Genomic DNA, 13,905 nt, shown 5'->3' on the forward strand with positions numbered 1-13,905 from the left:
AAACACTTTTATCTTCAAATTTCTTCATTTGTTATATACTTTTTACCAATGATTTAAAAACACAAAGTCAAGTTTTGAGGAAAAAAATAGTTTTCAAAAATTTGTTTTTGGAATTTGGCAAAAAATTTATTGTACTTAAATAAGATGCAAATTATTGTAAGAAATGTAGATCACGGGATGAAATAAGCTAAATTTTAAAAAACAAAAATAGAAAATCAAATGGTTATTAAACCCGGTGTTTTTTAATCTGGGTTTGAAAAACAGGTGAACTTTGGATTTTTATTTTTATTTTTTTCCTTTTCTTTTTCTTAATCTCGTGGGAGAAAAGAAATTAAGATCGAAATGAAAATACAACTTAAACCCTAAACCCCTAGCCTCTGTCTGTCTCTCTCCGCTCTTTACCGTTCTTCAGCTCGCAAAGCCCAACCCCTCCCCCGTGAGTTCCACCGGTCTTTATTTTCCAGTGTTTGTATAACCATCGCCGTCTAGCGCAGCCCAGCCGTCGCTGTTCTTCCCAGCCGGTCTTCGGTGTCGTTACAGCCGTGGTCAGACGCCGTTCGGTGTTGGCAGAGGGGTGGGTGAATCGTTTTCTTCCTCTGTTTTAATGAGTTTTCGAAACCTTTCATTCCCCTTGCCCTCTTGGACTGATCTATTGTTTACCCAGGGTGCTTTGGCTTCAGAAATCTTGAAGTCGAGGAGTTTCCCTGCTGTCCAGCAAGCTGTTGGAGAAATTCTTCTAGTGTCGTTCGGTAAGTTGAGTTCTGGGCCTTTCAATCTGTTTCAGTGCTGGAAATTTGTGTAGAATCTGAAATTTTGACTTCTGCGTAGGTTCAAAACGTTGTTGGTGGTGTTGAGAAGGCTTGGAGTCTAAATTACGTTTGGGTAAAGTTATTTTGGAGATCTAAGATAACTATTACAGTAACGTTTTGGGACTGAATTGTTAAGTGGTGTTGATGTTCTGTTTTCTTTGAAATTAGATAAAGGATTTCGTAGTGGAAGAAGGCATTTGTTGGATTTGGATTTCGGTTGAGGTAAGTGACTTATTGTTGAAATTGTGTAAGGCTATTTTGGGCATCATTGTATGTTGTTATGTGATTTCTTGAGATTACCATAAGATACATCAGCATTGTATTTGGATTTTGTTACCATTTAAATGCAGAGACACATGAATGTTATTTATGAAAACTCTCCTAATTGACAAGATATGAGTTGTATATGTTATGATTTATGAATGTCACAAATATCATGTTATGTGTGATATAGATGTATGTATGGGTGTGAAACCCATTATGTTGTGTATACACTATGAAGAATGATTGTCTTTTTGGGACCTCAAGCATGCCTGAAAATGATGCACACCTAAAGAGGCCCTAGGTGTATGAAAGAGATGCACGCTTAATGTTGCATAAAGAGATGTTCGTAGAATTATGTGTACGAAAGAGGTGCACATACCGAGATTAAGGAAAATGAGTGGATGCTAGAAAAGTAAAGAATAGGTCCCACTGTAGAAAACTTGCATCTTGCTTTTGTATGTTCATGACCCATCCCCAACAACGGCCAGAACTTTCTTTTCAGATAAGAATAAAACAACCTAGACTGGTAGCAGAGACATCCTAGTGCCATAGGAGATATCTTGTTTCTTTTGTTTAGAATCTATTCGAACTGTTTCTGTGTTTAATTGAAGTCTCATTTCCTGACAAGGATGTTTCATTTTGCTTATTTTGGTTATGTTAAAGAGTTTGGAGGTTTTCTGATATTTTCTTCGGGTTCCTAAAATTGAAGCTTGAAATGATTTGTCTATAAGTGTCTAGGCTAGCTTAGATCTTTAGGACCTTTTTATTGTTTCAGGATCCTTTCGAATAATTTAGGAGCACTTTACGTAATTGGGATATTCTACCTATTGGATTTGTTTGTTGTGTCATGTGTGTTGGTATGCTGTGTTGTTTAATAGCCTAAAAATAGGGGGAGTTACACACACGATTCTTCTTATATCTCCCGATGAGTCCAATAAAACCCAAATCAACATATTGAATCATCGATCAATTCAAAATTGATTTAATCAAATTGTGCATTGGTTTCATTGTACTGAAATTATTAGTCGACTCTCGGTTTTAATAGAAATTAGAAGAACTGATGTCATGGACCGTGCAAACCCATACAAAAAGCTCAGTAACCCATAATATTTGATGATTTGTTGCAGAACCTCAAATCCTTGAACTCCTCGCTTGGATTTATTGATCTTGTTTCTAATTACAGACTGGGGGTTTGGAATGAGGAGCATATTGCTGAAAGATCAGTAATACTTGTTTGTATTACTTTTTTCTTTTTCTATGATTAAACTCACCATTTATTTTGTTTCTGGAAGGAGTGGAAGTGTGGAATTGAGAGTAACCCTTTTGAAGTTTGGAATCCTGTCTAATCTGTCCTAAGAAGACAAGATTTCAAATTCCTTACCATTTTCCCCAAACAGAGTTAGGTCTTCTATCTCCATGAAGGAAACTGAACTATTTTTGATAAATCTCAAGAATCTTATGCTCACCTTATGTTTTGTTGAGCTTTCCAGCTGCTGTTGGAAGAATTGTATTTTTATTTATCATCAAGTTGTATCTCCGTTGATGTGTTTTGTGATATGTACCAGCGTCCAAGGCCAGGGGATCTGATCTACTCACCGTGTTCACTTGTTTTAGTTTAACTAGTTACTGTTATAATTCTGTTGTCAAGATCTCTATGTAAAGAGTCTTGAAATGCTCTTGAAATACATTGAATATTCTGAATAATATTCTACCGATGAATGTCTATATATATCTCTAATTTCAAGAAGTGCAAAGTAGTCTGAAATTTCTTTATTGAAGTTAATTGACTTATTTGATATTTCATATTAACATGAGATGTCAAATGACAGATTTTTCTTTTACGTTCAGCAGAGGTCAATGGAGGCAGAGAAAGCGGTTCTTCCTACCACTGAAGCTGGTCTTAAACCACTTCACTTTCTCAAATCTACAGACCCGCCTCTCTGGCTTGCTCCAAGCCCTTCCCTATCTGAAGTTGCTCGCCTTGCCTCACAGAATTTATTTTCTATGCTGAAACCATTCAGTCCTAAATCTCCATTCGATCATCTCCTGGTTGATGGATTTGATGCTGAGCAGATATGGCAACAAATTGACCTCCAATCACAACCTCTTTTGGCAAGTGTTCGCCGGGATTTGAAGCGGTTTGAGAAGAATCCAGAAGCAATTTCAAACCTGAAGGTTTCTTTGGAGGGTAAGAAGAAGGTTATTCCAGAGATGGCTATAGGGTTGGGGGAAGAAGGTGATGATTTTGAAGAGGATATAAAGGAGTTTGATGAAGAAGAAGACGAGGATGAGGAGGAAGAAGAAGACGAGGATGAGGAGGAAGAAGAAGAGGATGACGAAGAAGATGGAGACACTGAGGAAAGAGAGAAGGAAGAGAGTGAAGATGAAGTTGAGGGAGAAGAAGGTAGTGGTGGGATTGAGGATGGATTTTTGAAAATAAAAGAGCTAGAGGAGTTTATGGAGGAGGATGAGGTAAGAGAATATGGTTTACAGAAGAAGAAAGATGGTAAGAAGGAAAAGAAACAGAGGAAGACAGAAGAAGAATCTGAGGATGACGAAGATGGTGAGGTGAAGGCACATTGCTTAGTCAAACTGATCATATTGTTTTGCTACTAATGAGGGTTTATTGTTCGTGATATTATTACTTGTTGCAGAATTTATTAATTTAAGATGCTTGCTGTTTTGGTAATTTAAAGTTGGCTATTATCTTCCTTTGTAGCTTGGGGATTTTGACCTCCATGGTGAGGAGGATGAAGATTCTAGCAAACTGGAAAAGGCGAGGTATGTGTGGGGTCAATTTTGCTTCCATATGCTTGTAAATGACAAACTCCTTAAAGTGATAAAAGTACTTCATCGTATTGTGTATAGTTTCACTGTCATGCTACTAGTCTAGCGTAATAGTCTTTATTTTTAAAGTAATTTCAACATCCTTCCCAAGTTGGACTTATGAGTTATAGTTATTATCAAATGCAATGGATGACGCTATTGTTGGTAGAAGTTTACGTGCATTTGTACTTAAACCGACAGTAATTAGTAATTGATTTTAGGACGTCTTATCTATATGGTTTTGAAGGGAAAAAAAAAAATTGACGCTGTCAAGAAGGATCAAGTTGTTTTAGATTTCTTAGTTACATTATTGTGTGACAATAGGATCTTCTCACTTCCCAGGGTACGCAGTTTTGCCATTCAATTTTCCTTTTGCAGTAGACTGACCATCATCTCTATACTCTACTAATGTAATAATTTTTTCATTGCATCAATGCCGTTATAGTTAATGTCTGATATCTCATGATCTCTTTGCCAATTTAATTAAATGGTGAAAAAGTTCGTCATCCAATGACCTCTCTCTAGTTGCTTCCGTCAAAAAACTTTCATAATATCGAGTCTTCACTTCATTTTTCCTTTGAACTTGTTAATTGAGAAATTGATCCGAAATCGTGTCATGATACTCAAATTTTCACGATTATTGTGATTCTTCTTAAAGTTTCAATAAACCTAAGGATGTTCTATTTTTTACTTTTAAATTTTAGCTTTCAATAGATGTGAATCTACATTTCCGCCCCCCCCCCCTCTCCAGATATGAAGACTTTTTTGGTGCTAAAAAGAAGAATCTTGGGAGAAGAAAATCTAAATTGACAAATGGGTCAGATTCTGAACTTTCAGATTCAGGTGATGAAGAGGAAGATAATGAAGCACATGCAGAACAGGTACATATCTTCTTCCACAATTTCAGTTTGTAATTCTAAATTGTTAGGTGTTCTACTTGTGAATACTCATTTTAGTTTCTAATTTTGAGTTACATATATAGAAGTCAGAAAACCTTTCAACTCATCAAAAACAACTTAAGAAGCTTCAATCTGAAATAGAGCTGATGGAGAAAGCAAACTTAGAGCCAAAAACGTGGACCATGCAGGGAGAGGTAAAGTCGCCATTTTCTTGGTTTTCTTACTTTATATGATATATTGTCATTCCAAGGCATTTTTATCTACAATTTCAATAATAGGTAACTGCCGCAAAAAGACCTAAGAATAGTGCTCTGGAAGTTGATCTGGATTTTGAACACAATGTGAGACCACCACCAGTAATCACAGAAGAAGTTACAGCAACATTGGAAGAGATGATCCAGAAAAGGATCCTTGAGGTACATTTAAAAAATAAAATAAAAATAAAAATGAATAAATTGATTGCTTCTCTTCTCTGAACGAGAAGTTGTAATGATTTTGATGTTAGTGATTGTTCACATGTTCTTACAGTTTAGTTCGGTCAATATGATAGCGCATTTCTTCTCACTTAATCATACTTTATCTTATGAATAAAGAATAGGTGTCTAGATAAGTGGCAATATCCTACTCAAACCATATTCGTTTAAATAAGAAACAATTTATATTGATAATTTGATATAACGAAAATTGGATGCATATTAAAAAAAGAATGCATGTGGAGCCAAGAGAACAAGACGTGAAGAGCTTGATTTACAGTGGCCGTACTCATCTGCTAAGGATATTTGACCAGCATTGTCATATGCTTTGCTTTCAGGGGCGTTTTGACGAAGTTCAGAAAGCACCTAAACAACCTACTAAAGCACCCAGAGAAATCAAAGACTTGGTCAGTATCCTGTTATGAAATTCTTTTCTATGTGCTTTGCATAATATAGATAATGTGCATGTGTGTATTCATATATAGTGTTTTTCTTGATCAAGGAGTGTTTTTTTCCCTCTCTCTAAACAGGACGAGAATAAAAGCAAGAAAGGTCTTGGAGAAATATACGAGGTCTGTGTTTCTTCTAAAAAATGATGCATCATAAAGCACAATCCCTCACTGCCATGCCATCTCTTCCTACCGGATGTCTCTCTGTCATGGAATTTATTGATCTATTAATCTCATTTAATTTATTTTGATTTGAAAGATCTCAAGAGTCAGTCTTCCATTTTCTTTTCTTTTGCAGGAAGAGTATGTTGAAAAGACTAATTTGGCTAATGCCCAATCATCATTCACCGATGAAGCGAAGAAAGAGGTACAGTGCATCAAGTGTTTTTACCGATCTAATATTATGATTCTATTGGTATTTCTATGCAGATAATCTGATCAAACTATGTTAAATTTGGGTAGTCTGGAACATTTACTTTTAAACCTTTCCCCTGCGTATCTTTCTACAATGTCCTTAACTTGTCGTTGTCTCAAATCAGGCGAGCATACTTTTCAAGAAACTTTGCTCCAAGTTGGATGCTCTCTCCCATTACCACTATGCACCAAAACCGGTATATGCTTCTCATAAATTCTTGGAATGTTGTGATATATTGACCATTTTTCTGGTCATTTGCTCATCTAAATGCTAATTCTTTGCTCATAAAGGTTATAGAGGATATGTCTATATCAGTGAATGTCCCTGCTCTAGCAATGGAAGAGGTAACTGCTCTTTCTAGTTCTTATCTCGTGTGTATATGCAGCTGACTGCATGGGCTAAACTTTGATTTGTGTTCTCTGTGGTTAGGTTGCTCCTGTTGCTGTCTCGGATGCGGCGATGCTCGCTCCTGAGGAAGTTTTTGCTGGCAAAGGTGAAATCAAAGAAGCAGCAGAACTTACCCAATTCGACAGGAAGAGGAGGAGGGCCAACAAGAAAAGGAAATATAAAGGTAAAATAAAAATAAAAATAGAGGCTCTCGAATCCGTTGTCAAACGACTTGCCTACGTCCATAAAGGAATTACTCCCATGTTTCTAATAGTCTGAGTCTTACAGCTATGGTAGCCAAAAGAGACGCAAAGAAGGCAAAAAATACTACAGCTCCAAATGCCAATGAAGGTAATGTTTGTTTAAACATTAACTTTTCATTGATTTTCTGGAACTATTGCAACCTCAGCTCTAACTATTTTCAAATTTTCAGGCCAATGAAGATTCTAAGTATTATTCAACAGTTCTAAAAGTCTTTTCCATCAACGCGTCGAGATCCCGAGAACCAAAAACTGAAAGGGAATGGAATTGGCTAGTTAATTTTGATGAGCTCGGAGGATCAAATGACTCGAGGACAGAGTCTTGAGTGTTCTTCTTACCCATTTTTTCACCTGTGGCTTCCATGAAAAGTATATTGGTAGGTTGAAAGATGATCTTATCAATGATCCTCACTGATTTGTGATTTTTTTTACAGACGTTTCCATCATAGGAGTTAACTACAGACAAATTGCAAGATAAATGTAAAAATCCTTCCTGAAATGAAGCTTAGAATTCTCCGTTTATTGCATTTTTTTAATTTAAAAAAAGTTGTACTTATATATAAATTAGATGTTAAATTTATATATTGAATTTCCTTTTTTTTTCCCTAATGGCCAGTTAGGGATTTCAATTGGTACGTGGTAAGATAGATTAATGTTGGGTGGTACTGATTTATTTTTTAATTCTAGGTTTTTATGCTGCTATTTAATTTATTGATGGTAATTCTAGGCATTGTTTGGTAATCATTTAGTTTTTTTTTTGTTTTTATTTTTGAAAGTTAAATTTATTTCATCTACACATTCTCTTATAATGATTTGCATCTTTTTGAGTACAATGTTTGGATTTTTAGTCCCTGTATGAACAAAATATGTATACAAATAATTTATAGAACAAACACCTAGTCTTTTTCCAAATTGGAGTTTTTGAGTGGCAAAGTAGCAATAGAGTTATCTTCTCGGGATTTGATCGTTATCTAGAAGAGAAAACATTTAAAAAGGAGGTGAGCTACTAGCCCAATGAGTGACTTAATTACAACATAGTTCTCATGCTTAAAATCTAAAACTGGAAAATTGAATATTGAAAACTTGCCAAGCAAACATGTATTCATAGTTCTCATGCTCAAAATCTAAAACTGGAAAATTGAATATTGAAAATTTGCCAAGCAAACATGTATAAAAACTTTTAATCATATCACGATTGAAACATAGCTAAGCTGATCTTGAGTTGAGAGAGAATACTTTTGCTCAATCACTCAACTTCAAACCTAGTCAAGAGAGAACCCTTTTGCTCAATCTTTTAATGTTAAATCTACCTACGTGCATGTAGTAATGACTAAGTATTGACATATCTTAGATACTATGGCCCGGATACCTTCTCAAATTCCTTCAGTATCGCTCCATTACCAAACATTCCCAAATATCTTCTCCAAGTTCTTCAATATCAGGTTGATAATAATCATCATAAAACTCATATTTAAAAAAAAAAAAATACATATTCTGGAAGTATGAGCATAATAGTCATATGCTTGACATCTTTCTCACAAAGCTTGAAACTACTAACGAATGCTACTTGAACATAAAGACTTGAAAACTGATGTCATGTCATGCTTTTATAAAACATTAGTTAGGCACGTGTTAGAAACTAATTTACTAAAACAACTATGTTTGAAAACATACCAATCATGAACATAAGCTTTTAGCATTGAAATCATAAGCTTCCAACGCATACTTTATGCAAACAAGCTCCTTATTACTTTAAAACATGCTTTAGAAGCTTTCTTTGAATTAGCATGCTTTAATCAAATATTCTAAAATTAGTTTGCTTGGAAAAACATACTTTAACATAAGTTAGCATGAGTAAAACTTTGAGTAAAACATAAATTTAACTAAACATTTAAGAAACATTCATTGTCACTCATTGTTTTGGCAATCGTCCTAGGATTGATAGGCTTCTCCTATTAGTGTTAATCCTGTGGACATAAATATTATGTTTAGTTACTAGCATAGATCTCCTTGTAAGACTAACTTATATACATAAGCTCACATTCAATCTTTATATAGGATTCATTCATCCTAACGCATACCTTAGGTGTCCAACACTTAGAAATTTCTTTGGGTTTTAAATCTTAGCTATGCGGCCAACTTGCTTCACCAACGCATACACCATGCGTTAACGCATATCCTTGGCGCTCCAAACAGCCATACACCAATACACACCTCGCTCAGCTTTGCGCTCATGACTTTAGCACACACCTACATGACCTATCGCACAAACCCAACGCATGCTTGTGTTTAGCCTAGCATTGCACGCGTGTCAACCTCTTGAGCTGCCAGCTCATACCTCCCAAGCAACTATCTGCTTATTCAAAATTTCTAGACTCAACTTTCAGCTCGAATTACTTATTTTCCAGACCTTATCATGAAAAATTTCCTTCTACAAAATTGTTTGAAATTGTCTTAACTAACTTACCTTAAAATTTGAGATCAGAACTCTGAAGAAACTCTTTAGAAAGAGACCCATGAGCAAAAGCAAGATCGTTCCAAATCCCATTGTGACAGAACATACACATTTACAATCAAACAATAATAGTTATGCAAAAACTCTAAATTACAACATGCTTCAAAAGAGAAATATAAGGTTCAAGAGCACTTACCCTTGAAGAACTATTTTTCTCATTCTCTCGAACTTACTGAAGGATCTCTTACCGAAGAGTTCCATGAGCATGTTTGGATTGCTCGATCTCACAGTGACCGAAATACAACAATATACATTCAACGCACAGTTATGCAAACAAATTTTAATTAACGGCATGCTATGAATAAGAAAATAACAAGGGAGTGAGTTGCCATACCAGTTGAAGATAATCTTCAAAACTTCAAAATTCACCGCAGTGGAAACCTCGTCCCAATCGTCAACTTAGCAGCATGCACAACCGCAAACTCATGATTGCAATGGGGACGACACCACTAGAAAAGAGCTCCGGGTATTCTCGGAGTGAGAACCCAAAGCGTGGTATTTGGTGAATTTAGTAGAGGAAGGAGGAAACACGGATCGTGTAGGCGATAAGAAAGTGGGAGGGAAAAGGACGCTATCACATAGCAAAATGCTTATTGTTTAGGAGAAGCTACACGATCGTGTAGGGTTTACTGAACGTTCGTTTAGGAAATGGTATACGATCGTTTAACAAAATCGGCACACTATACGATCATTTAGAGAAGCTATGCAATCGTGTAGGAAATAGTGTGCAATCGTTTAGGTGGAGAGGAGCTATCGTATAGGCTCTCGAAATGCTTAAGCGATCTTTTAGGTTTCTACCAACGTGCGCTCACTCTTTCTTTTGGACGACTATGACGGGCGATTCAAAATGAAACAATTTCATTTTTATTTCTTCGGTTACAATAATCGACGTTGCCCCACTAACCCACGTTCAAACGTGATTTTTGGATTAATTATCATATAAGTAACCAATTAAAATATTAATAAATATAATCATATTATATTTTTACCCTATAGTTTGATATCACATATCTACTATAGTATTTCCTCTCTACTTGATATAATTTATATCTAATTTCCTAAAAAATAATGTATCTCATATATTTAGCCAATTATATCATGTATAATTAACCAGTCCAATTATATCATATATAATTGAACTTCCTCTTGGCAATTTGAACATTTAAAATTAACCCAAACATTGGTTCTCAACTTTATCCAAGCTACCCAGGGGACCTAATGAACCTATGGCTCGAAGCTCCAATGGTCCGTAAATAGCTGACTAAACTCTTTAGCCACGAGATCCACCATCTGTTAACTGTCAGACATTCCACTACAGACCAACAGTTAAACTCTTCTTACCACAAATATATTTCTGTGTCCATCGGATATAACCAATCATGAGTACGATGACCCTTCACAGATGCTCGTAAGTACAGCTGAACCAAATTACCGTTATGCCCCTGTAGTTACATCTTACTCCTTAAGTACCACTGATTCCTCTAATGAACAATACAACATAGTCCAACTATGTGTGAACACCTCTTGGGCCTAGAGAAGGTGTGTGGCGCCACATCGTTCAAGCCCCGGAATCAGCCCTTAAGGGAGCTATCTATCTACTTACCTCTTCCTCGAGGAAGGACTGAATTCCATCTTGTGTAGCTAAGTTCCCAGCTCCCAAATCAGACCAATCCTCAAAATGGTAGGTTTGAATCGACGGCCTGGCCACTCACACCCATGCAAATCAAAGGACCGCCCTCAATGGCAGGAGTTCCCAACTCACTCAGGATTGAGGTCATGTTACCTATGGTCATTCTAGTGAAGTGAAGTCTCTGTCATGAACGGTGTTATATAACGAGACGTTAACACTTCGTGGTCAGGTCTTATACAAACTCTTTGTATAGGACGCCCCCGCTCGCATATCCCCAACACGAATGATCAGGATCAGACCATCTGTGACAAGTCACAACACTTGTGACCATTTCACAAAGCGGGCCGCATCCGTACCGTTACTAGGATAAGGTTTCCCTCATATATCCATATACTACAGACCATTTTGGTTATCACTCAAGACATGATCCACTTGTATGTCACCACATACATGCTTGAGTCACATACCTGTCTCTTATACACATCTAGATGTGTATAAGAGACAGCCTCAACCTTTTGAGGCGTCTTAGGACACATGTCATTAGACAAAGTGACTCCATACCTGAACGACAGTAGGCCCCTCTTGGAGTCCTGCATCGAGGACTTGAGCAATATCTTGTCAATGTACGATGCCTGAGATAGTGCTAGCACTTTGTTCTTACGATCCTGAAAGATCTGTATACCTAGAACAAACTGAGCCTCTCCCAAATCTTTCATTTGAAATTGGATCGCTAGCTAGTTCTTAACTGCAGTCAATAGACCTACATCATTCCCAAAGAGTAGGATATCATCTACATACAACACTAAGAAGACTACTGAAGCATTGATGATCTTCTTGTAGACACAAGGTTCATCGATGTTTTGGTCAAAGCCATATGACTTGATCGTAGTATCAAACCGTATGTTCCAAGATCGAGACGCATGTTTCAGTCTATAAATGGATCGATTCAGTTTGCAAACCTTTTGCTCTGAAACTTGGACTATGTGTAACGATAAAGATTAATTCTTTATTCTGCATGCATTGTGATGACGAACCATATAATCTCATGTTGCCATAAACTTGATGACTAAATTTTATAATATTTATCTTTATCTAACTCTAACGCATGGCTTGTGAATGAAATGAATGATGTGCTAAATGCGCTCAAGTGTTCTACGATAAAGATAATTTTATGCGATACTACGTTCTAAGTGTCTGCATTGATAGTGATATACTCGTAGTATGCGATGAAGTAGTGCGTGTCACAAGTTTCCTTGTGCTGAAACCAAGTATAATTCCAACGCAAGTTTCTTAGAGTGATTCGAAATCGAATACGGGGATTGTTGTCGTTAATGCGATGCTTATGTGATACATGCGACCGGTTTTAATTATGAATAAAGAATGTTGGTTTGTACAGAAATATAAATTACGATGAAGTAAAAATGCGTTGTAAAGTAAATATGCGTTGATAAAGTAAAGTCCTAAACTACTATGATACATGATACATGATACTGAGGTCGAGGACTGACTGTGAAGTTGTACAAAATAATCGATGTATGCAATGGAAAGTTTTATGAATGAAGCAGAAAGAGAAAGAGTAATGAGTAAAAACATCGCAAGTTTGTCAATCGTGTTAAGGATGTAACTAAGGTTCCGCTTTCCCTTGGTGTACACCTCTCAGTGATTGGCCGCGTTCTCATATGTCTATGGTGAAACAGAGATGAATGTGACGTACGCAAGGTTGTTTCTATCTCTGGAAATACTTCTCGCTTTAGTTAATGCATTCTTCCAACCTTCAATCGATAGGCGGAATAACATCTTCACTTCTGCTCTCACAGGTGAAGATGCCATCGAGCATGCTTTAGCTAAACTTAATTAATTCCTTAACACAAATTAACTCACTCGCTTAATTCTCGCTTTTTACCCTGGGGATTAAGAACACATCATGGAGAAAATGGATGATAAAAGTATGGAAAGAGACAGAAAGATGATAATGGTGACGATGATAACATTTAATTCTAAAATTAAGCGTTTATACATGTTGTGAATGAAGGATTAAAGAAGATGAATACAGAGGATGAAATAGAGAATAGAAACAAATACGGAAAGAGTGTCAACGTCTTGACACAGATCCCGATCGGAGATTTGCACTTGTCGGCGTATGGAAATGGTGGAGATGAAAGCTTTCCTCTCAAGCTTGCCTTCCCGGTAGAATTGACCTTTGCACAAAGCTTCAGCTTCGGGAATTGGAAGAATTCTCTGCTCAGAGTTCTCCTGGATTTACTCTGTAGTCGCTTTACACCAGCCTCTCTCTCAGTATCAGTATATCTCTATAACTATGTGTATCTGTATATGTATCAGTATATCACTATATCTGCATCTGTATATGTATCCTTCAGCAAATTTGAAGAAGCTATTTATAGGCGAGACCTTGGCTCTTTGAATTTGTGGTCCCCACTGTCTAATTATGGTAGTTCCTAAAATGGCGGAATGGAAAATTCCTTTCTGTTACGCAATCAATCTGTCAGAAATGCACAACTAAAAGCTGTACACTTGTCAGAATCGTCCGCGAATACGTTGCTCTTCACATCTTCGATCTATCGCCGCATGCGGTGTTGTTTTTTATTACCACATGCAGTTGAAGTTGCGTTGATCACTAAAGCTCAGGATCGATTGTCGCATGCTCCGTCATTGCGTTGATCATCTCTTCGTTCTTGATTGATGGGCGCATGTGATGTAGATGCGTTGTTTATTTTGTCTTCGAGCCATTAACGCATGCGGTGACTTATTTCCTGCAAAACAGAGACTGAAACATTCTATTTCGCCATCGTAATGGTGTTAGTGTGTGCTTTTACAACATTTCATAATTTTCGTATTTCTTAGCCAATTTGTATACTATCGTCGCATCTTTTCTTTTCTTTTTTTTTTTTCGCAATATCTAAATAAAACAACATAAATAACTTGTATTTCTACAAGTTATCACTATGAATCCCTTGAGT

At 36.5% G+C, this 13,905-nt stretch overlaps 1 protein-coding gene across 5 annotated transcripts; it reads left to right on the top strand.

Annotated features, from left to right (window-relative positions):
* The first annotated feature begins 340 nt into the window (after positions 1-340).
* LOC120071763 (U3 small nucleolar ribonucleoprotein protein MPP10) lies at positions 341-7,338 on the top strand. Of its 5 annotated transcripts, none has more exons than XM_039024144.1 (17): positions 341-574; positions 665-749; positions 829-882; positions 978-1,031; positions 2,925-3,641; positions 3,793-3,854; positions 4,651-4,780; positions 4,885-4,992; positions 5,077-5,214; positions 5,610-5,678; positions 5,802-5,843; positions 6,019-6,087; positions 6,260-6,331; positions 6,426-6,479; positions 6,565-6,706; positions 6,811-6,873; positions 6,956-7,338. In XM_039024144.1, exons 5-17 carry the CDS (start codon positions 2,931-2,933, stop codon positions 6,961-6,963), a joined length of 1,668 nt encoding a protein of 555 aa, XP_038880072.1. In that variant the 5' UTR covers positions 341-574; positions 665-749; positions 829-882; positions 978-1,031; positions 2,925-2,930; the 3' UTR covers positions 6,964-7,338. The 5 variants fall into 5 exon arrangements, with proteins under 5 accessions (XP_038880072.1, XP_038880070.1, XP_038880069.1 ...); XM_039024142.1 differs by having other exon boundaries at positions 342-574; positions 2,903-3,641; positions 4,882-4,992; XM_039024141.1 differs by having other exon boundaries at positions 342-574; positions 2,922-3,641; positions 4,882-4,992.
* The last annotated feature ends 6,567 nt before the right edge of the window (positions 7,339-13,905 follow it).

The sequence above is a fragment of the Benincasa hispida genome, chromosome 2 (assembly GCF_009727055.1).
Source record: "Benincasa hispida cultivar B227 chromosome 2, ASM972705v1, whole genome shotgun sequence".
NCBI lineage: Eukaryota > Viridiplantae > Streptophyta > Magnoliopsida > Cucurbitales > Cucurbitaceae > Benincasa > Benincasa hispida.

Bases quoted from the DNA above. Each gene is read 5' to 3' on its own strand.
- LOC120071763 (XM_039024142.1), top strand. From the start codon at position 2,931: ATGGAGGCAGAGAAAGCGGTTCTTCCTACCACTGAAGCTGGTCTTAAA. The intron at 3,642-3,792 runs GTGAAGGCACAT...CTTCCTTTGTAG, and splicing joins AGGATGACGAAGATGGTGAG to CTTGGGGATTTTGACCTCCA. The intron at 5,679-5,801 runs GTCAGTATCCTG...CTCTCTAAACAG, and splicing joins CCAGAGAAATCAAAGACTTG to GACGAGAATAAAAGCAAGAA.